This window comes from Astyanax mexicanus, chromosome 8 (genome assembly GCF_023375975.1).
Source record: "Astyanax mexicanus isolate ESR-SI-001 chromosome 8, AstMex3_surface, whole genome shotgun sequence".
NCBI classification, from domain to species: Eukaryota; Metazoa; Chordata; class Actinopteri; order Characiformes; family Acestrorhamphidae; genus Astyanax; species Astyanax mexicanus.
Genome location: NC_064415.1, coordinates 8155669 through 8179360, shown reverse-complemented (window position 1 = coordinate 8179360; position 23692 = coordinate 8155669). Strand labels below are relative to the sequence as shown.

The 23692-nt window shown below is 38.5% G+C and overlaps 1 protein-coding gene across 1 annotated transcript in view; it reads left to right on the top strand.

Annotated features, from left to right (window-relative positions):
* The window catches only part of adcy1b (adenylate cyclase 1b), a 173205-nt gene that overhangs the window by 74220 nt on the left and 75293 nt on the right, over positions 1 to 23692 (top strand). Inside the window, exon 5 of the mRNA XM_049482059.1 lies at positions 15341 to 15468. Coding sequence (XP_049338016.1) covers positions 15341 to 15468 — 128 coding nt within the window. The remainder of the gene's footprint in view (positions 1 to 15340; positions 15469 to 23692) is intronic.

The following is a 23692-nucleotide window of genomic DNA, read 5'->3' as shown; positions in this document are numbered from 1 at the left end:
TTTTACAGTAAGCTTAGATTTCCAGATATCCAATAAGGCTGGGTGCAGCAGCATTAGCATTAGCAGCTAACAACTAGCGCTAGCTGCAGTTAGCTTACATTGAGGTACCATGGGTGTTTCAGTAAGCCAGGGCGACATTAGCCAGTGATTCGTCCCGTGTAGCTTGTTTTAACACAGTAAACACGCAGACTACATTCCAATATACTCACCCCTCACCTCTGATACTCACCTCTGAAAGGCAAAGGAGCTAGCGCTTAGCGGGTTAGACAAGGGGGCAAAATAAATTATTGATGGTTCTGGAGAACAAACATTAATGTTTATGTAAATATATATAATATAAAAAAGTGAACATATTCTGTGATACAATTAGAAGAACACATAAAGTTCTTAATTTCTCCTCACATAGATTTGTATTCCAGCAGCACCTTAACTTAATCTTTATTTGAACTTTTTATTGTTTTCTCCTTTCTTTTTTTCTCTCTGCTCCCTTGTTCCTGTTACACTTTTGACTTTTTCTGCTTCATCACCCAACTCGAGCATTTTTGCAGCTCTCATTACTGACTTGACACTTTTGCATCGCTCTCTCGCTCTCTTTCACGAGCACAAACTCTCTCTGTTTCTTCCTGGAGAAACTAAACTATAAACTCTCTAACTTTTATTTTATAACAAAATGATAGTGATTTTTTTGTGCAGCAGTTGAAGATCAGTGTAGTCAGATGTAGGGATATTGTAGGTGTGAATTAGAAATAAGGATTTATCATTATGAGCATGTTCTTATTAAAATATAAAAACACAAGTATGTGCCTAGTTTAATTTTTTTTATTTAATATATTTTTTTATAATAATTTAATTATACACATTTGAACATTTTATATTTGCCCCTGGCTCCGCCCCATGATATTACCCGTGCCAGGCCATTACTGCTGCCTGTCCCATCTGTGCTGTCCTATCTGGAGATTCAGACATTTTTAGGGATGTCCCAGTGAAGATGATTCTAGGACACTAGTCCCCTAATTACAACCAGAAATGCGCTTCCAAGGTGTCTGTGCCTGATTTAGCATGAAGACTTTGAGCTGAATCCTCCAGTTAAATGTGTGATTTGAGTTTGAAGATGTGGCTCAACTGGGGTGCAAGCTCTGATGTCAGTGTAGACAGCTATTTAATGTATATATATATATATATATATATATATATATATATATATATATATATATATATATATATATATACACATTGAATTCTGTCGTGATTTGATCAGCCGTGGTTTTATGTTTTTTGTATACAATCCGGGTTAGCACCCGAACATCCCTTTCAGACAGCTTCCTCTTACAGCGTCCACAGTTAATCCTGTTGGATGTGGTTGGTGCTTCTTGGTGTTCTGCTGACATTACCCTGGATACCGTGGCTCTTGATACATCACAAAGACTTGCTGTCTTGGTCACAGATGCGCCAGCAAGACGTGCACCAACAATTTGTCCTCTTTTGAACTCTGGTATGTCACCCGTAATGTTGTGTTGAAATATTTTGAGCAGACCTGTGCTCTTACCCTGCTAATTAAACCTTCACACTCTTACAGCTCTTACTGGTGCAATTATGTGCAATTAATGAAGATTGGCCACCAGGCTGCTCCAATTTAGCCATGAAACCTCCCACACTAAAATGAGAGGTGTTTCAGTTTCGTTGTCCAAACCCTGTATATATATATATATATAAGCTATTTAAAGGCCAAAAAGTGTATTAATTTAGTATATTAAATAGTTTTTTGATGTATAAATATTAAGCATCATATAATAAAAAGTCATTTTATGATAGGCTCTGCTCTGATTGGCTGGTTTACTGCATACAGAACCCAAATATTTTAGCACTGTGACAAAAATACCTTTATTATCCCTTAGCACTTACCAAATAGTGCTGCTTTGTTCTTGTTGTGTTACGGTTGGGGTAGGTGTTGGATCCAAGTGCAGAGCAGAAAGGACGGTTTATATGATAAATATATGTATGTGTATAATATGGTATTATATGGATATAGTTATATTATTTATTATATTATTGTCAGTTCTATTAATAATTTTAAAATAATATAGTAAGAAATGTGCTTATGCAACTGCTTTAACACTCAGGAGAATGGGTCAGAAAAAAAAAACTCAGGAGAAGTGTGGAAAAAAAAGGTGGGAAACAGAACTGAAAGGAAATGCCACAAAATAGCATGTACCAACAAAAGACAGCTTTCAGCTTCAAATAAACCAAACTAAAACACAACCAAACTCAATACGGACTGAACAGCTTAGTCCTCTCTTTTTTACTTTCTTTTAAGATCTTTTATTTTCTTTTTTTGTGGCTTTCTTTTCAGAAATATTTGCTTCTTTTATGAGCCTTTTGCTTCAGTTTTTTTTTGAGATCTTCTTATTAGGGGTGGGCAATATGGCTCTAAAATAATATCACGATGTTTCAGGGTATTTTTTTGCGATAACGATATACTTGGCGATATATTCAGGAATATAGTATAATAGAATAATCATAATGTGGTAAAATAATTAATATAGCATAAAATAATATAATGCGGCAAATAATATTGCAGAATATTTAGTGCATGCATATAAACTGCAAACTAAAACAATTATACAATAAATACACCTAAAGCTTCACAGTGAATAATAGACTACTTTTAAGACCGAACAGCCCTGTTATCACGATATGGATTTTTAATATCATGATATTTCTGTGTCACAATATATTTTATACGATATAATATTGCCCACCCCTACTTCTTATCTTTTCTTATGCCTTCAGAAGATACCCCCTGTCACTTCTCTACAAAGGCGCGACAGAGAAGTCTGGTTTGACGAAGGTTTATATAGGGTGCTGCACAGCTGCAGCTGGTTGATGCTAATCACTGCCGGGGATTCTGGGAGTTGAAGTTTTGAGCTCCAACTCTACCATTTCTTCCTGGCAGCCCATGGTGCAGCGCTGCCCATCACATGTTGTTTCCTTTCAATGTATTTAGTTCATGCCTTTTGTGCGTTTTTGTGCCCTCATGATACCAAATACACCCTGACATGCCCTAAACCCAGTGCAGTATGGATCACTAAAACAGGGCCCATACTTTCTCTCTCTGGCTCACATTTCCAGCACTCTGAAGTAGCTGATAGAGGGTCTGTGCATTATCTGACTGATACATCCACAGTATGACAGTGTGACGAGGCAGAAGCTGATCAGACAGACAGAAGTACAGACAGTCTGGCAGGTACATACAGACAATCAGTGAGATGGAAGCTGAAGCCTGGAGATTAGACTGGAGAAGATGGTGCAGATAGAGTCAGTCGATGGGGAGTGTAAGTATATCACGCCCATAATGGCTGAGTCTTATTGATCTGAGGACTGGTATAGAGCAGAGTGTGCTCTGTGTATGTCACCTTGTGCTCTGAAGAAAAGGATGCTGTACGTGGTGATTCATGCCTAGGAACCCATGGCCAAATTATGTAACTTTTTTTAAGCCTCTCGGAAGCTAAAACTAAAGAGTTTTCTTTATAATTGAGTTAATTGGGCTCTTCTAATATCTCCTTTTGTGTAAATGAACAAAGTATGTGTGTCAAATATTTTCCAAAACTCTACTATCACTCTCCTCTGGATGTAGAATGAGCGGGACTGAGCATGAGTCAGGCTGATGTCAGCAGAACCCAGACCAATCACGATGCTAACACATAGAGGGTTTGGACAATGAAACTGAAACACCTGTCATTTTAGTGTGGGAGGTTTCATGGCTAAATTGGAGCAGCCTGGTGTTCAATCTTCATTAATTGCACATTATTGCACCAGTAAGAGCAGAGTGTGAAGGTTTAATTATCAGGGTAAGAGCACAGTACACAAAATATTACAATGCACACAATATTATGGGTGACATACCAGAGTTCAAAAGAGGACAAAATGTTGGTGCACGTCTTGCTGGAGCATCTGTGACCAAGACAGCAAGTCTTTGTGATGCATCAAGAGCCACGGTATCCAGGGTAATGTCAGCATACCACCAAGAAGAACCAACCACATCCAACAGGATTAACTGTGGACGCTGTAAGAGGAAACTGTCTGAAAGGGATGTTCGTGTGCTATTCTATTATTTTTTTTTGGTTAGTCCCTTCTCTATGAAATTGCTCGTAATTTACAGTGTAATATGTGTGTTTTAAATAAAAAATATATTATATTATAATATATTATGTGTCATAAATTATTTGAGTAATATTGTATAAATGCAGTAATTGTAATTAGATAATATTGTATGCAGAAATAAATAAGGTTTACTAAAATAAAGGATTGACTGAAGTTCAGTTCATTTATTTACTCTGTGTAACATTTAAGTCTTAAAACTGAGTTGAAGTAACTTATCTGAAATTAAATTTACTTAAAAAAAACAAAGGCAGAAAGTTGTGAATTTTTTTAAAAATAGATTTTACTCATCATTTTTTCAGTGTATGTGCATGTGGTGTACAAATCGCTGCAGACAGTTGTTTGTTTAGATGCAGACGATGCTCATCTGTTTGGGGAATTGTATTAATTACTGTCTCTTCTTTAATGATTGGTGTCATCATCATATTTCTACAGGTGTGACTGTATCTGCAGCCTAGAGGCACAGCTTAACAGATTACACACTCAGCACTTACTTCAGACCCAGCATTAATTATGCGTGTGTGTGTGTGTGTGTGTGTGTGCGTGCGTGCGTGCACGTGTATCATGTACATGCAAAGTACATGCATCCGTATTTGTGTCACGTCGCACAGGCGAGGCGTGGGGTGGAGGTGTGCATCATTCAACTGCATTGTATTCTGTGTGTGTGTGTGTGTGCGTGTGTGTGTGTGTGTGTGTGTGTGTGTGCATGGTTAAATATAGCAGCAGCGTCACGTGAGGCTGGTAATCCTGCTTGCGTCTGAATTGGCCTGCAGGAGAGATTAGATTAGGACTAGAGAACACTTCAGCATGTTCACACACAACCGGCTGCACATCATACGGCTTACAACCCTCACCCAGATACGGCCTCCTCACGTACTGCTGTATTAGCCTTGTAGCTGGACATTTGGAAAGTATACAAGTTCATTGTTGAAATAGTCCGTCCGTCCGTCCGTCCGTCCGTCCGTCCGTCTGTCTGTCTATCTGTCTGTCTGTCCGTCCTTCTTTTACGTTTCATCACCATAAAAAAAAAAACAGTTGGAGAGAGGGATGAAAAGTTATTGCTTTTTAATTTGGCACCAATTCGTCACAATAATTGGGAGTATGTTCATCTATCTATCTATCTATCTATCTATCTATCTATCTATCTGTCTGTCTGTCTGTCTGTCTGTCTGTCTATCTTTTACGTTTCATCACCATAAAAAAAAAAACAGTTGGAGAGAGGGATGAAAAGTTATTGCTTTTTAATTTGGCACCAATTCGTCACAATAATTGGGAGTATGTTCATCTATCTATCTATCTATCTATCTATCTATCTATCTATCTATCTATCTATCTATCTATCTATCTATCTATCTATCTTTTACATTTCATCACCATAAAAAACAGTTGGAGAGAAGGATGAAAAGTTATTGCTTTTTAATTTGGCACCAATTCGTCACAATAATTGGGAGTATGTTCATCTATCTATCTATCTATCTATCTATCTATCTATCTATCTATCTATCTGTCTGTCTGTCTGTCTGTCTGTCTGTCTGTCTGTCTGTCTGTCTGTCTGTCTGTCTGTCTGTCTGTCTATCTTTTACGTTTCATCACCATAAAAAAAAAAACAGTTGGAGAGAGGGATGAAAAGTTATTGCTTTTTAATTTGGCACCAATTCGTCACAATAATTGGGAGTATGTTCATCTATCTATCTATCTATCTATCTATCTATCTATCTATCTATCTATCTATCTATCTATCTATCTATCTATCTATCTATCTTTTACATTTCATCACCATAAAAAAACAGTTGGAGAGAAGGATGAAAAGTTATTGCTTTTTAATTTGGCACCAATTCGTCACAATAATTGGGAGTATGTTCATCTATCTATCTATCTATCTATCTATCTATCTATCTATCTATCTATCTATCTATCTATCTATCTATCTATCTATCTATCTATCTATCTATCTATCTATCTTTTACATTTCATCACCATAAAAAACAGTTGGAGAGAAGGATGAAAAGTTATTGCTTTTTAATTTGGCACCAATTCGTCACAATAATTGGGAGTATGTTCATCTATCTATCTATCTATCTATCTATCTATCTATCTATCTATCTATCTGTCTGTCTGTCTGTCTGTCTGTCTGTCTGTCTGTCTGTCTGTCTGTCTGTCTGTCTGTCTGTCTGTCTGTCTATCTTTTACGTTTCATCACCATAAAAAAAAAAACAGTTGGAGAGAGGGATGAAAAGTTATTGCTTTTTAATTTGGCACCAATTCGTCACAATAATTGGGAGTATGTTCATCTATCTATCTATCTATCTATCTATCTATCTATCTATCTATCTATCTATCTATCTATCTATCTATCTATCTTTTACATTTCATCACCATAAAAAAACAGTTGGAGAGAAGGATGAAAAGTTATTGCTTTTTAATTTGGCACCAATTCGTCACAATAATTAGGAGTATGTTCATGTTCTGTTTGTTTTACTGTTGTGTTTTTGAGATCAGATGTTTAGAGATCAGATTGGTAGTGGTGGGAAATATTCTTTGAACTCAGCTTTACTGCAGTGATGTAAGTTTAGTGTTAACACTCTATTAATCATAGGATTTTCTAGTTTTAGCTGCTTGTAGTAATTAAAGCTTTTTGTTTGTAGTTGTACAGTTCTTACATCTCAGAGATGTATATAAATAAATTGTTAATTTCTTAAATCAACGTTGATTCACGTTGATTTCAAAATCAACACTAATTTCAAAGTTGATTCAACCATAACACCAATGTTGATTCAACGTTAAAAGGGTGTGTTTTGGGTGTAACATGCAATAAACCAATCAGTGTGTCACTTGCTATTCCCTTGAAGAGCCAGGTGTGCTCTGACTTTGCTATTATCTGACGGATTGCTATTTTAACAGCGCAGTGCTTCTGCGCTTCTCAGCAGAGGAAAAAACTGACCTGCTCGTCATTTACAAAAACAGCAATGTTATTTTATTCTTTATACTGTTTATGTTTATGGTGTAGAAGTTGGGTTTGCGCAAATAAAATACACAGGTCTGGTTTAAAGTGATTTGAGATTTTAGAGGATTAATAGTAGATTGAATAGTATATGTATTTATATATAGTGTCATATATAGTATATAGTTTATTTTAGTAGTATATACTGAATAATTAATAGTAGATAATGAATAATTCAAAATAAACACTGGAATATTTTTAGGACATACTAAATAACTTATAATAGTTACTAGAATAATGCTAGTAAACACTCACAAATCTCATGGTAGATACCAAACAATTAATGGTAGTTACTAAATAATCTATAGTAAATAGTAAATAATTTTTGGTAGAAATGAAATATTTTTTTATAATAGATATGAAATAATTCATAGTAGACACTAAATAATTTGTAGTGGATACTCTGGACTCCAACTCCCAGCATCCCTGAAAAAAACAACTCCCAGCATGCACTCACACCAGACTTCCCTGACTCTGCTGATCCCACTCCCCCAGTTACTGATTGTTTCCACCTGGCCTGTCTAGTATAAATAACCACCAGTTTGCTCTGTTTCTTTGCGATTATTGAATGTAGTTATCTAGCTCTTCTACGACGTGTTTCCTTTGTTTATTGCTTTTGTTACTGACTTGATTTTATTTTCAACTCTCGATTTTTGCCTGACTCTCTCTATTGTTTATTACGTTGCCGACCATTTATGTGATTTTTTTTTTGACTACTCTTTTGCCTTTTGCCAATTTATATTTCTGCGTCGAACCTACGCTGTAGCCTATGCATGTCCAGGAAGAGTGTGATACACAGTGGAGCGTTACATTTCCTGGGAGGTGCACGTCGAGCTAAGGCGTAGGCTACAGTGTAGGGTATACAGCGACATGTAGGTAACAGCGTAGTTTCAATGCAGAAGTATAAATTGGCCTTTACTCTTACTGACCCTGCCTGTCCCTTACTACTCCAGTAAGCCAAGCATAACAATAATTAATAGTAGAAGCTAAATAATTAATTTTATATACTGAATAATTAACATTAGATATTGAACTTTTCATAGCTGTTACTAAATAATTTCTAGTATATATTGAATTTATAGTGGTTGATGAATTTGTATTGGTTACTTGATAATCTTGAGGCCCCAACAGTGGCTATTTATCAATTCCCGGCTCCCAGTGTTCCACCACTGCTCCAGTGTGTAATGTTATGCAGGTGTTTCTGATAAAGTGGCCGGTGAGTGAAGCTAGGAGATAGGAGTGAACAGAGTGAACAGTGTTCATTATCAGTCTACAGTGATCAGTGTCAGACTCTGAATCATGTCACTGCTGGATGCTGTGGTTGGTTAAGCAGAGCAAGCATCTATTCTTCCTGTGTCATGTGTTGTGTGTGTGTGTGTGTGTTCTGAGGCCTGAGTGTGTTGGGTTGGGGGGTATTGGGGGGCTTCAGGATTGGGCTGCAGTGTAATGGAGATTAATGGCTGAGGGGAGGTGAGAAGCGAGAGCAGGACAATCACAGATACACTGAGACTGAGTTCAGTTTAGAATATATTATTAGAATATATATTCTGCCTGATATTACACACTTAAATCTTGAAGATTTTTATTTAAACCTTACAAAAAAAGATTATATTTTTTATAAGAAACATTTCTGAAAATATTAATTTTAATAGTAAAAATAAATCTGCAATTTCCTAGTTTTTATGTCTGTTTTAAATTTTAAGAATTTGCTGTTGACTCCTGTTAATGATCTGAGATTATTAGGAGTCTCCAAAGCCCTCAAAGCTTTCAGCATGTAAATAACTTATTTTACTGCAGAGAAAAAAGGTTTTGTGTCCCCAAATGACCACTTCTGACTCCTATTGACCCATTTTTACTACTACTGACCCCTATATTGACTCTATATTGACTCTTACTGACCACTACTGAATCCAGCTAGCTGACCCATATTGACTCTAGCTGATCTCTACTGACCCATCTTGACTCCTACTCTTCCTACTGACCCATATTGACTCCAATGGACCCTTATTGACCCATATTGACTCATACAGACCCCTACTGACTTCAGCTAGCTAACCCCTACAGACCCCTACTGACTCCTACTGACCCTTACAGACCCCTACTGACTCTGGCTACCTGATCCCTACTGACCCATATTGAATCCAGCTGACCCCTACTGATCCATATTCACCCCATACTGCCCCTTATTGACTCCTACTGATCCTTACTGAGCCATATTGACTGCTACTGACCCATATTTACTCCTACTGACCCCTACTGACTCCTACTGACCCTTACAGACCCCTACTGACTCCAGCTAGCTGATCCCTACTGACCCATATTGACTCCAGCTGACCCCTACTGATCCATATTGACCCCATACTGCCAGTTATTGACTCCTTCTGACACTTATTGACCCCTACTAGGTCCTACTGACTCCTACTGACCCAAATTGACCCATATTAACTCCTACTTACCCTTATTGACTCCTACTAACTTCTACTGATGCCTACTGACCCATATTGACTTCTACTGACCCCTACTGAATCCAGCTAGCTCACCCTTATTGACCCATATTGACCCATACTGACCCGTATTTACTCCTACTGACTCCTATTGACTCTTACTGACTCATACTGACTTCAGCTAGCTGCCCCTATGACCCATACTGATTCCTACTGATCCTTACTGAGCCATATTGACTCCAGCTGACCCCTACTGATCCCTATTGACACCTTCTGACACTTATTGACTCCTACTGACCCCTACTGAATCCAGCTAGCTGACCCTTACTGACCCATATTGACCCCTACTGACCCAAATTGACTCCAACTGAACTCCATTGACCCATATTGACTACTACTAACCCCTACTGACTCATATTGACTGCTACTGACCCCTACTGTTCTCTACTGACCCATATTGACTTCTACTGACCCATACTGAATCCTACTGACCCAAATTGACCCATACTGACTCCTACTGACCCCTACTGACCCTTATTGACCCCTACCTTCTCTGCTGACTCCTACTGACCCATATTGACTACTACCAACCCATACTCACCCAAATTGACTCCAACTGACCTCCACTGACCCATATTGACTACTACTACCCCTACTGACTCATATTGACTCCTACTGACCCCTACTGAATCCAGCTAGCTGACCCTTACTGACCCATATTGACCCCTACTGACCCAAATTGACTCCAACTGACCTCCACTGACCCATATTGACTACTACTAACCCCTACTGACTCATATTGACTCCTACTGACCCCGAATGAATCCAGCTAGCTGACCCTTACTGACCCATATTGACCCCTACTGACCCCTACTGACCCAAATTGACTCCAACTGACCTCCACAGACCCATATTGACTACTACTAACCCCTAATGACTCATATTTACTACTACTGACCCCTACTGTTCTCTACTGACCCATGTTGACTCCTAATGACTCCTAATGACCCATATTGCCTCCTATTGACCCAGATTCACTCTCAATAGACACTCCTATACACTAGAACAATAACTATTGGTCCAAAACACATCCTCAGAAAACCAAGATCATTAACTCAACACATATCCTTTCCAGACCATCACACCCATCATCGTATATATATTCATAAGCACTGTTGCTATTTAAACGATGCAGGCGGAAGGTGTGAAAATAGACTGTTGGCAGGGTATAAGATAGCGATGATCAGAGGGTCTAAGATAGGTCCCCTTATCTCTCCATGTTTTCAGTTCTGAGATTTGATTTGAAGGTTTGAAGGTTTGATTTGTGCGAATAGAAACAGGAAACAGGAAGCCACTCGAGTCTGTAATCAGTCGCACCTTCATGTTTCCACAGGCTCACTTTTACAGCTGAGTATCCATCACACTTCTGAGTGTAGAGTAGCTGCTCCGCTCTACAGCACCTGATGCACTGGTTGGAGAGATATTAGACGGAGGGATGAGGGTGGTGAGCAGTGAATGCTGCAGCACTGAGACTTTCCTCACTCGGCTGAGGTCTGACACCTACCTGTGTGAGAATTCACACTCATCAACAGGTTTAATAAATGTTCCATCAGCTCAGGATCAGTTCAGAAAGCAGAGTCAGTTCCCATAGAGAAATGAATCTCATTAGATCAAATAAAAAACAGATTTTAATAACTCTATTATTGAATATTAGGCGGGTGGTGATAATATTATGGCTTATTCTCTCTTCTTCCACAAAGATTAGAAATTTGGTAGACAATTGATTTCTTTATTTTGCTTCTGTTGAGATTGTTCATGCTTTTGACTAGATGACTTAACCCTTGTGTGGTGTATATATTTTTATTACTCGTTTACTTTGTTTTATTTATTTAATTCAGCAAAATTAAGCAATTTTACATTAAAATGCTTTACACATGCTTGCTTCAACTAAATTGTAAGCAATATAAACAGCTTACATGGTTAATATTAGCCCTTTACCCTTTCTTATGTTACATTTCTTTCAAAAAGTGCTACTCTTTTTTTATTAGTTTATTAATAAAATGTAAAATAAAATGAATTAAACTCAAGATATGAGTAGAAAATTTGTTTAGTTTCAAATTTACAAATGAAGCAATGTTTACTAGCCCTTGGCTAAACATACTATGTGTGTAATATGAATGTGTGTGTGTGTGTGGGGGGGGGGGGGGTGTACAGTGTGTGTTTATTGAAAATGTGTTTTGATATATGTTTTTCACAAAAAATGAGCCAATGCCAATGAGTTTGAGTTAGAAAAAATATTTTTTAGTATCATTTGATGAGAAATGAAAACGGGTGCCACAGACCCGAACACCACACAAGGGTTAAGTAGAAATGTTGTTTATCTTTACTCTACTGAAGTTACTATGTATCACCCTAGTGAAAAAACAGTAGATTAACGTATGCTAAGCATTATTATGCTATAGTGCACTAAAGTGTTCTTGTAGCCACTTTATTAATCAGTATATTACTTTTTTTGTACTTATTATATTTTAATTATATAAAAATAGTACAAAAAAGTCTTACTTAAATTGCGCTAAGTGTACTTAACTGTACTAAAATTGAACTATTTTAAATATTTAAATACTTAAGTAAAATTTAAATATTTAAACTACTTCACGTATGTAACCCCTTATTTTAAATATGCTTAAAATAAAATTATAATTACAGAGTATTACATATGTATCACTATTATACACCAGGTATATTGGAAATGTACTAAGAAATGATGGTAAATATATGTGATTTACATTACATTTACATTACTGAGACATTTCTCAATATATTTTAAGTACAAATAAGTATATTTCTTTTTTTACCAGGGCAGACACATTTTTACTTCTACTTCTTACATTTTCACACACTTATCTGAACGTTCTCCTCCTTACATTTTAAAAACAGCCTCATTTCTCCTATTTAATTTCAGCTCATTTTTATTCCGGCTTCTCATCGTTCAATAAAACCCCTATCCAGATAAATCTCTCCATCCAGATAGAGTGAATCTGATTGTGATTGGATGTAGAGAAGTATAAACATATACCATTCTGACTTCCTATTGGTTTATACTGTGATCCATCACACCTGCACACGCCCCCCCCCCCCCCCACACACACACACTCCCCAGCAAGAACATAGCAGACGTATGTAGTCTAGTATGAAGATGATCCGTGCAGAGACTCAAGAGAACTCCAGATAAACTCCAGTCCAACTAAACTTTAACTTTAATATATTTACATTCTACTAAAACACATTCATTTACAATCAGCATATATGCAGCTGAAACAGGGAACAGCCTAGAGCAAAATCCCAAATTATATTATCAACATTAACATTTTAATAATAGAACATTATAGTCATTATGGCTTTTAGTAAAATGTGTTTTGGGGAGGGGGGGGGGGGGTAGTGCACTATAGGACTCTGTGGGCGTGGCCTAAGCTTTTGTTCTTAATGGCTTTATTTTTTCTCCTTTAATTACTTTTACTTTACGTTTTGAAATCAGTACTTTTTTAAACACTTTTACTTAAAGAGTAAAAATCTTGAGTTGATTCTTCTTCAACTGCTTGAAGTATTTTTTTAAACTCTAGTATCTGTACTTCTACCTAGAGAGTAAGGAATGGAGATACTTTAAACACCTTTGCATGCTAATCAGTGTAACTGCAGTGCTGAGAACAATGATCCACCACCCAAATATTATTATTATTATTATTATTATTATTATTATTATTATTATTATTATTATTATTATTATTATTATTATTATTATTATTATTAACAATAATAATAATAATAATAATAATAATAAATGTGATGATCATTAGAGCTGAAAAATGTATGTTTAATGTATGTATTATATAATGTTATGCTTGATCAGTGTATGTATAATTACTTTTCATGACCAAAGCTGCAGCTCAGCATTAGCTTCCCCCACTCTACACACACACACACACACACACACACACTCATACATACACACTCATACATACACGACCAGGATCCAGAGTGACAAGCTGTGTCAGAGAGCAGTACTTTGATGAGTTTATGAGCTCTTGACATACTCAGCACACCCACACACACACCCACACACACACCCACACACACACACACACACACACACACACACACACACACACACACACACACACACTCACACAGACACACACACTCACACAGACACACACACACAGACACACACACACACACACTCCCTCTCTCTCTCTCTGTGGAAATTAAATGAGGTCATTAACTTGCCTAGTTTGGCCTCAGCGTGTGGTGTCCCTGTGTGTGTGTGTGTGTGTGTGTGGTAAAACCCAGAGGAGCACAGAGCAATCAGAGGTGTTGTGCTGAAGTGGTGTGTCTGATGTGAGCAGATTTATCGTGTTACCACTTCATAACATTAAGTAAACATTTATAAAATACCCTTTATTTTAATTATCCATTTGAATTTATGTGAATTCATCACTTAATGTTGACCAATATACAGGTCAAACATATTTGCCCCCTACAGATTTTTTGTTTCTGCTTTTTTTATCATGCAACAACAATATTTTAGTATCATACAAATATAACCTGAGTAAATATAAAAAGCATTTTTTTATTATAAGTTAACTTATTAAGGGGGAAAAACTATTTAAACCAGTCTAGCCCTGTGTAAAAAAGTGTTTGCCCCCTAAATCTAATACCTTGGTTGAAATCGAGCTTTACTGATAACTGGCAGTGAATCTTTCTCATCTCTGTGGAGGAATTTTGTTTCACTCTTCTTTACAGAATTGTTTTAATTAAGCCATATTGGAGGATTTTCCAGCATAAACCTCCTGTTTAAGATCATCCACAGCATCTCAATCAGACTTTCACTAGGCCACTTCATGTTTTATGTTCAGTATGATAACTTTACACTAAAAAAATTGGCTAATTTTCAATTTAAGTATTTCACTTTCAGATTCAAATTATGCCAAAAATGGCAAAACAACAAAAATATAGATTTTGGGTCGTTTTTTTGTCTGCCTAGTTGTACACTACATTTTATTTTCAATGAAAATTCCCCAATCAGAATGTTGTGTAATACAAGACAAGACTAATCAATGTTTGGGAAAGTTGAAAAAAATAAAAAAAAGGTTTTATTTAATAAACAGCTCTGGACAAAATAAGATTTTTTACTTTTTTATTTTACCAAATTGAAAACCTCTATAATAAAATCAAGAGGAAGATGGATGATCACAAGCTGATCATCAAACCAAACTGAACTGCCTGAATTTTTGCACCAGGAGTAAAGTAGCATAAAGTTATCCAAAAGCAGTGTGTAAGACTGGTGGAGGAGAACATGATGCCAAGATGCATGAAAAAACTATGATTAAAAACCAGGATTATTCCACCAAATATTGATTTCTGAACTCTTAAACTTTATGAATATGAACTTGTTTTTATTGCATTATTTGAGGTCTGAAAGCTCTGCATCTTTTTTGTTATTTGTTATTAAATAAATGCTCTAAATGACAATATTTGTATTTGGAATTTGGGAGAAATGTTGTCTGTAGTTTATAGAATAAAACTACAATGTTTATTTTACTCAAACATAAACCTATAAATAGCAAAATCACAGAAACTGATTCAGAAATTGAAGTGGTCTCTTATTTTTTTCCATAGCTGTATGTTACAGCTACAAGTCCCATAATGCATTTCTCCTGCTGTTTCTTTCCCTCTGCAGGAGAACCACTGCCGGCGCATTAAGATTCTGGGAGACTGTTATTACTGCGTGTCGGGACTGACCCAGCCCAAGACTGACCACGCCCACTGCTGTGTGGAGATGGGGCTGGACATGATCGACACGATCACGTGAGTGTGCACTCCTCAGCCTCGCTCTGATCTCACCGTGCACGGCTAATTCCTGATTAGCTGATGAACGTCATCAGCTGAAGACTGGAGGTCATTCAACTCCACACTTCCTCTACGCTGATGATGCTTCAGCAGTGCAGGAACAGATACACCACAATATCGCTCCTTTTACATCCATCCATCAGCTGACAGTGCCACATACATTTTATATCCTATAAAAAATACTGTACTGACTCAGACCACATGATTCTCTCACTTCAGATGCTGTTACTGGAGCTCTCAGCTTGTCCAGAAATGCGTGTTTATTAGTGCTTAGTCATCTCTGGGTACAGCTGTTGAATTCACCTAAATTAAATATTTGAAAGTGAACTTTGAAGTAAAATGTGAGTAAAAAGAAGGATATATATATATATATACAGCAATTGTACAAAAAGCAGAGCTTTTACAGCCCTGTTTTCCTTAAAACATCTCCTATTCTCTCCTCATCTGAGTTTAATAGAGTTATTATTTCTAGTTCTCATCATATTAAATTTGGTTTGGGAAATTGGTTAATTTGGTAAATGTGGTAAATCAGGTGAGCTGCTGACGGAACTGAACATAATTTACACATGCTGGCTGAGGAGCATCCAGGAGAAATCTGGAATCTCTGCACTTTGTTTTCTAGCTTCAGGCTCACAGGATATAATATACTTAGTTAAAAATGAGAATTCCTATGTTACATTTTACTTTATGTATGTTTATTTGCATCTGTTCAAATCATATGTGGTGCTTTTTTAGGTAAAAACACTCATATTGCTGGGATAAATGCATTAGTGTCATTTGCTTTGGTGCCTAAAACTTTTGCACAGTACTGTATATATATATAGTGGCACAAGATCTCGCGAGATTAAACGTGACGATATTTCTCGTCAAGCTTAAACCTGTCTCGCGGGAAGAAAAAAATAGTTTAGTGTGGACTTTTTAAGAGGGATCTGGCAACCCAGTAGCGATACAGCGGGTGGCTGAGGAGTGAGAGCAGCTCTCAGCAGAAGAGGAAAATTCGGGTATTTGCATAGAGCAGAGGTCACTAATGGGCGGACCGCGGTCCGGACCCAAACGTTGTCTAATGCGGACCCAAACTTACTGAGAAGGATTTAATTGTATACACGTGTGGGGTAAGATCACCAAATGCTCTCTTCAGTCAATCAGATCTGTGCAGACGTGGTAAAATAAATAAATAAATAAACACACCGCTCCTCACGCGGGATCGAGCCCGTGTTGTCAGGGTCGCTTCTGCTACTTTTAAGTTGTACGTCTGGCTCCATTTTGGCTCCAGTGGAAACAATAAACGGTAACAGAGTGACCAACAAGACACAAAACATATATAAATACTGTAAGTAAATCCTACACGTGACTGTTTCATAGGCAGCTGTACTAATGCATAAGTTCTGTACTGTATTAAAAAAATGTTCTGTCTCTGTTTGCACTTCAAGCATAGTCTTAATATGACTGGTTATGGTTCTGAATAGTTAAATTACAATAGATTTAGGAGGAAAAAACAAACCCTAGGCTTAATATGACTGGTTGTGGTTTGCACTTATTGTTTGCTCTAAATAAGACCTAGAAAAGTTTTATTTTTAACTTTTAATCGTATTTTTATTTCTATTTCCTATAAAATCAATGTGTGAGAGAAACCAGTCTGTAAAGTTTGTGTTATATAATTTTGACAAATAAAACTCTAGGTTTCAACCATTTTTCATTTTTGACGTTTTCTTTAAAATTGTATTTTTAAATCTCGTCTCGTCTCGTTCTCGTGAACCCAGTATCGTGTCTCGTCTCAACTTGTAAGATTAGTGTCTCGTCACACCCCTAATATATATATATATATATATATATATATATATATATATATATATATATATGGGGATGGAATGACCATCCCTGCTAAACTGCGGGAGTTCTTCTTCTGGCCACGTCCAGCAGGATCCGGCTCAGTTTTACTGAACGCGAGCGGCTGGTGGAGCAATGGGGACTTCAGAAGATGAAACTCAGAGCTCAGTAGCTCATTCGCCCATAATAAAATCAAAGTGTGTAGTTGAAGTGAGGTTTCTGACTGATCTCTCTCTCTCTCTCTCTCTCTCTCTCTCTCTCACTCTCTCTCTGACTGAACATAACCTGGAATCGAATTCATCTGCTCTAAGCAGACCGCATCACACCCGCCCAGTTTAAAATGATTATTTCTCATGCTCAATGAACTACCTGTTATGAATCGCAAACTTTACGGACTTACCAGCTGTAACTTTCAATGGACGTATTGAAGTCATTTCCAAGTCAATTTCTATTGGTCTCTTCATCATGATACAATCTACAAACTGAAAAATTCTAACTATGTCAAAAACTGCATAATTAGAATCTTATCAAATGCATACACATGCATTTCTGGACAAGCTGAGAGCTCCAGGAGCAGCTGTAGCTCTTAGCTTGTGCATAAATGCATGTGTAAACTTGATAAGAATAAATTTATGCAGTTTTTGACATAAAACTACATGCAAATTCTAACAATTGATTCCAATTAAGTGCACATCTGTCAGCAGTTGCATGTAGTTTTATGTCAAAAACTGCATAACTTTATTCTTATTAAGTGTACACATGCATTTATGCACAAACTAAGAGCTACAGCTGTTTATGGAAGAGCTCTCAGCTTGTCCAGAAATGCATGTGTACAGTTAGCAGCATATAAGATATAAGTTAGAGGAGCATGAGGACTGTGTTACACAGTTCTGGAGAGAGATCTCATGCAGCTCCACCAAAGTTACATAGTGCAGTAGCAGAGCAGGGAATGATCCATGCATGCTATTCCTCATGATTACAGTCAGCGTAGTTCTGAAGCTGCTTTTTTTTAAAGGTAAAATGTTACATAATGTGGGTGTTTTAAATGCAGAACTCATACTGGATCTACAGAGACGTGAAAAGAGCTTCATCACTGAGCTCCCCCAACTCTACATCCCCTCCATTCATTTGCAGTCCGAACACTCTCTTCATGCCCATCTGTGTCAGAGAGTGTGTGTGCATGCTTGCAGAGTGGAGAGAGTGTGTGTGTGTGTGTGTGTGTTACTCAGATGAGCAGTCTGTTGCTTTGAATGCAGTGCGGAAGGAAGCTGGTTATGCATTTGGAGTTCAGGCAGGCATTGAGTCTCTCTCTCTTTCTCTCTCTCTCTCTCTTTCTTTCTCTCCCTCTCTCTCAAATTCAAATTCAAATTCAAATAAGCTTTATTGGCATGACCATAGTAAATAACAGTATTGCCGAAGCATTAATTGATTAAATGATTAATTGAAAAAAAAAGAACATTTAATCAGTTATAACATATACATAAACTATTCACACATACATAAATAATTTGCTACATTTAATTAGATATTAATCTCTCTATCTTTCTCTTTCTCTCTTTTTGTCTCTCTCTCACTCTCTCTGTATCTCTCTCTCTCTCTCTCTCTCTCTCAAATTCAAATTCAAATTCAAATAAGCTTTATTGACATGACCATAGTAAATAACAGTATTGCCAAAGCATTAATTGATTAAATGATTAATTGAAAAAAAATCTCTGTCTATCTCTCTCTCTCTCACTCTCTCTCACTCTCCTCCTTTCTCTCTCTCACTCTCTCTCTCTCTCTCTCTCTGCGTGAGCGTGAGCGAGGGAACGCGTGTGAGAGCGTTTTTTTGGCGTCTTGCCGAAACTTTATTTTCTCGTTTATTTTTTGTTTATTTAAGTCCGTTTTAACACCTACGGCTGAAAAACACCTTTAGCTCGAGTGTGAGCGCGGTTCTGTGGTGCTGCGGGGTCTCTGACCCCCAGCAGATCTGCTGGAGTCATGGCAGACCCACACAACGGCAGACTTTTTGAATCACTTTCTCGCCGCCATGGAGTGAAAGTGATCGCCAGAGCCAGCGTGGAGGACTGCTGTCTCGCCGCAGGAGACGTGATCGGGGACGAGTTTCTTGTGTCTGCCTCGCGGATGAACAGCAGCATTGTCATGTTTATAAAAACTGTGGAGAAAGCGGCTGAACTGATAGTGACTGGTATTGTGCTGCAGGGTCAGTTCACCCCCGTATATCCACTCAGCACCCCATCTAAGCGCATCATCCTCTCCAACGTCCCCCCCTTCATAAAGGATGATCTGTTGGCTAAAGAGCTCGGGAGGTTCGGGAAAGTGGTCTCGGGCGTAAAAAAAAATTCATCTCGGGTGTCGTTCTCCCCGGATGAAGCACCTGGTGTCGTTTCGCAGGGTTGTACATATGGTACTAAAAGATGGAGCTGAGGAACTGAACTTGGTGATGAAACTGAAAGTAGATGGGTATGACTACGCTATCTTTGTTTCATCGGACACTGAACTTAAGTGCTTTGGTTGTGGACAGACGGGTCATCTCGTCCGCGCCTGCCCCGAGAGAAGGCCCGAGGCCACCGCGAGCGGCGGAGCGGGGGAACCGGGAGCCGGCGCGATCGCGGCCGCTGCAGTCGGCCCCCCTGCGGCTGTGGCGGGTCCGTCGGGAGCGGCGGTGACCGGGGCACCTGCTCCGGGAAACGATTTAGCCACGGAGGACAGTGAGGCGTTGGAGATTGAGCCTGTAGAGGCTCGGCCAACTGCGGAGGAGTCGGGCCGAGAGGATCCCGGTGCTGAGGGGGTGACGGACCGGGAGGATCCCGATGCTGTGGAGAACATGGACAGTTCGGCGCTGGCTGAGGTAGCTGGCACGGAGGAGCAGAATGACTGGTTTCAGGTACCCCCTGGGGATGATGGACATGAGACTGAGGTACAGTGCGATAACTCTGGGGTGGTGGGGTGTGCTGTGGAGCTGGAGCAGGGGTCTGATATGTTCGCTGACCCCGTCTTTAAAGCTCCAGTAAAAAGAAAAATAGAAACTCAGAGTAAGGTCAGTAAACAGGTAAAAAAAGATGAACCGGTCGCTAACTCTGATGTGATTGATAATGATGATGCTCAGTCTGATTCAGGTTGGTCAGTAAGTTCTCAGGAGGATTTTTCCCCTCCAGTGTACTCAGCTGATGATATTAAATCATTTCTAAAACGTACTAAAGGCCAGTGGAATGTCGTGGTCACTGATCACTTTGCCGATAAACGACAGTTTATTCATGATGTACAGCAGGGATGGGCAACTGGCGGCCCGGGGGCCGCACACGGCCCTCGTCATCACTCAGTGCGGCCCGCGAATAGATCAACAATAATTTCATAATTTCATAATTAAAAAACAAAACAAAAAAAACCAAAAAAAAAAACGTAATTCTACTTTTGACCGCTAGAGGGCACACCGTTTCTGACCTCACCCCCTCCTTTTGTTAAAACCTGCTGACAATTGTCTGATCGTAGCTTAGCAACTGTTACTAAGAATATCAAAGCACAATTAAATCACAGAATCTCAACACAAGGCAAAGCACTTACCTGTAAATCTCCTTTACCTGTAATTCTCCTTAATCCTGCCAGACAGGAGTCCCTTTTTTTTTTTTTTAATCTGACACAAAGTATGGGCTTTATTAGTGAATGTGTCAAAGCAGGGATGGGCAACTGGCGAATCATTTCATAATTTCATAATTAAAAAAAAAAAAAAAAAAAAAAAAAACGTAATTCTACTTTTGACCGCTAGAGGGTCAAAAAACTGCCAAAAAACCACGAAAATTGACATTGACATCCAGTCCATTGTGAGCCAGCAGGCCAAACCACAGCTCTCTCATTAGCTTCAATAAATGTTGGGCCTCTGTGGTCTAGTTTTCTGCTATTATTGAATGAGCTATTTGCAATCAGTTTTTAAATCTTTTTTGTTCTTTGTTATAAATGAGTTCAAATGCCTTTTGCACTTTTATAAGCAAATGTTTTGTCCTTGTTGCTTATGAAGGACTTGTTATAATGAACTTATTTTACACAGAGGAACTACTGTAAACTTTTTGTTCTTTGATATGAAGGACTTCCTTTTTGCACTTTTTTTAAGCAAACGGTTTGTCTTTTGCCGTATTAAAATGCATTAATATGCAGAAAATAGTTGTTGATAAATGTTGGTGCTGTAAACATACAGATATAAATTCATATAAAATTTGTTCTTATTGAAAATCATTTGTAGCGTTTTTCATATTCAATTATTTGAAGTGCGAGGTCATGTGGCCCTCCAATGGTCATGCTGAAAAAAATGTGGCCCTCTCCATCATGGAAGTTGCCCATCCCTGATGTACAGTATTTCAAGAGGGAAAAGTGTTTTACTGTAAAAGAATTGTATAGACTGAGAAAAATGCTGACCGACCTGAAAAAAGAGCTGAACAATGAGGATTTTAATGCCGTGGGTTAATTTATTTTTTATCGTTTTAGCTTTGTTTACTTACTGGTCTTCTTTTAACTATCATTTTATGAATGGTTTTAAGATTGCCACTCTAAATGTAAACGGAGCGAGAGACTGTGAGAAAAGAGCTAAGCTATTTGAATTAATTAAGCAAAAAAGAATTGACGTAAGTTTTCTCCAAGAAACGCACAGTGACACCAGTAATACGGCAGACTGGATAAAAGAGTGGGGCGGCGTTGCTGTGCTGAGTTCTAAAAGTTCACTTCGTGCCGGAGTTGCTATCTTATTCTCACAGTCGTTCACTCCCTGCTCCTATGATGTGGAAGAAGTAGTGAGTGGGAGGCTTTTAAAAGTGAGGGCATGTTTTGAAAATGATGTTTTTAATCTCATTTGTGTTTATGCACCGACTGTGGGGGTGGAGAGGGTGTTTTTTTTAGATGTTTTAAGTCAGGTGCTTCAGCAATGTGACTCGAATGAGTTTTTAATTGTGGGTGGAGATTTTAACTGTACTGTAAGTGATATGGATAGGAATCATACAGAACCGCATGTTGCTTCTCGCAAGCGCTGGTGTGAGATTATAGAGACTCATGAACTGTGTGATATCTGGAGATTCCATCACAAAGAACTTAAGCAGTACACATGGACCCACGTTAAAGATAACATGCTCTCACTGGCTAGACTAGATCGTTTTTATGGTTTTAAGCACCAGTTGAATGTTTTTACTCAGTGTTGTATTAATCCTGTTGGTTTTACTGATCATTTTATGGTTCAGTGCACTGTCAAGAACACCAATGTGAAACCCAGGAGTGCTTATTGGCATTTTAACACCACGCTTTTAGATGACGCTAATTTTAGAGAATCCTTTTTATACTTTTGGAATTTTTTTAGGATGCAAAAATCTGATTTTAGCTCTTTACAGCAGTGGTGGGACTTTGCTAAGATTCAGATAAAGGTTTTTTGCCAACAGTACACTCTAAATGTCACTAGGGACATCGCTAGATCTCTTGCAGCTCTGGAGAGTGAGGTGGCAGAGCTCCAGGTTTTGGGTGCAGCCACAGGAAATCGAGAGCATATTAGAGCTCTCAAAAAGAAAAAAGCCACTTTAACTGACCTGCTGGGGGCTACAGTACAGGGGGCGCTGGTCCGCTCTCACTTTAAAAGTGTGGCTGAAATGGACGCCCCGTCTAAGTTTTTCTTTGGTCTAGAGCAGAAGAATGGACAGAAAAGGTTAATGCATGCTGTTCGAACAGAATCAGGGGATCTTCTCTCGGAGCCTGCTGATATTCGTGAGCAAACAGTCAGCTTTTTTTCAAAGCTGTTTAAAAGTGAGCAAGCAGATGCACCGGAGGTGGAGGAGAGGTTTCTTTGCCACCTGCCTCAAGTGACACAACAGTCTGCGGGACAGCTGGACAGGGAGCTGACCCTGGAGGAGCTGCATGCAGCTCTCATGGGAATGGAGAATGGCAGAGCTCCAGGCATAGATGGTCTACCAGTGGAGTTTTATAAGGCTTTCTGGCCAGTGCTAGGCCAGGATGTGTTGGATGTGCTGAAGAGCAGCTTGACGGAGGGGAGGCTTCCGTTGAGCTGCCGAAGAGCCGTCCTCACTCTGCTGCCTAAGACTGGCGACCTCACCATGTTGAAGAACTGGCGTCCTGTGTCCTTACTGTGCATTGACTGCAAACTGCTCTCAAAAGCATTAGCTGCTCGACTGAGGGAGGTGATGGGACAGGTCCTTCATATTGACCAGACGTACTGTGTACCTGGCAGGTCGATAAGTGATAATATACATTTAATTCGGGGACTTTTGGAACTCTCCAGGCTATTGGGCATAAAGACTGGTTTGTTATTTTTAGACCAGGAAAAGGCTTTTGACAGAGTTGAACACAGCTACTTATGGAAAGTGCT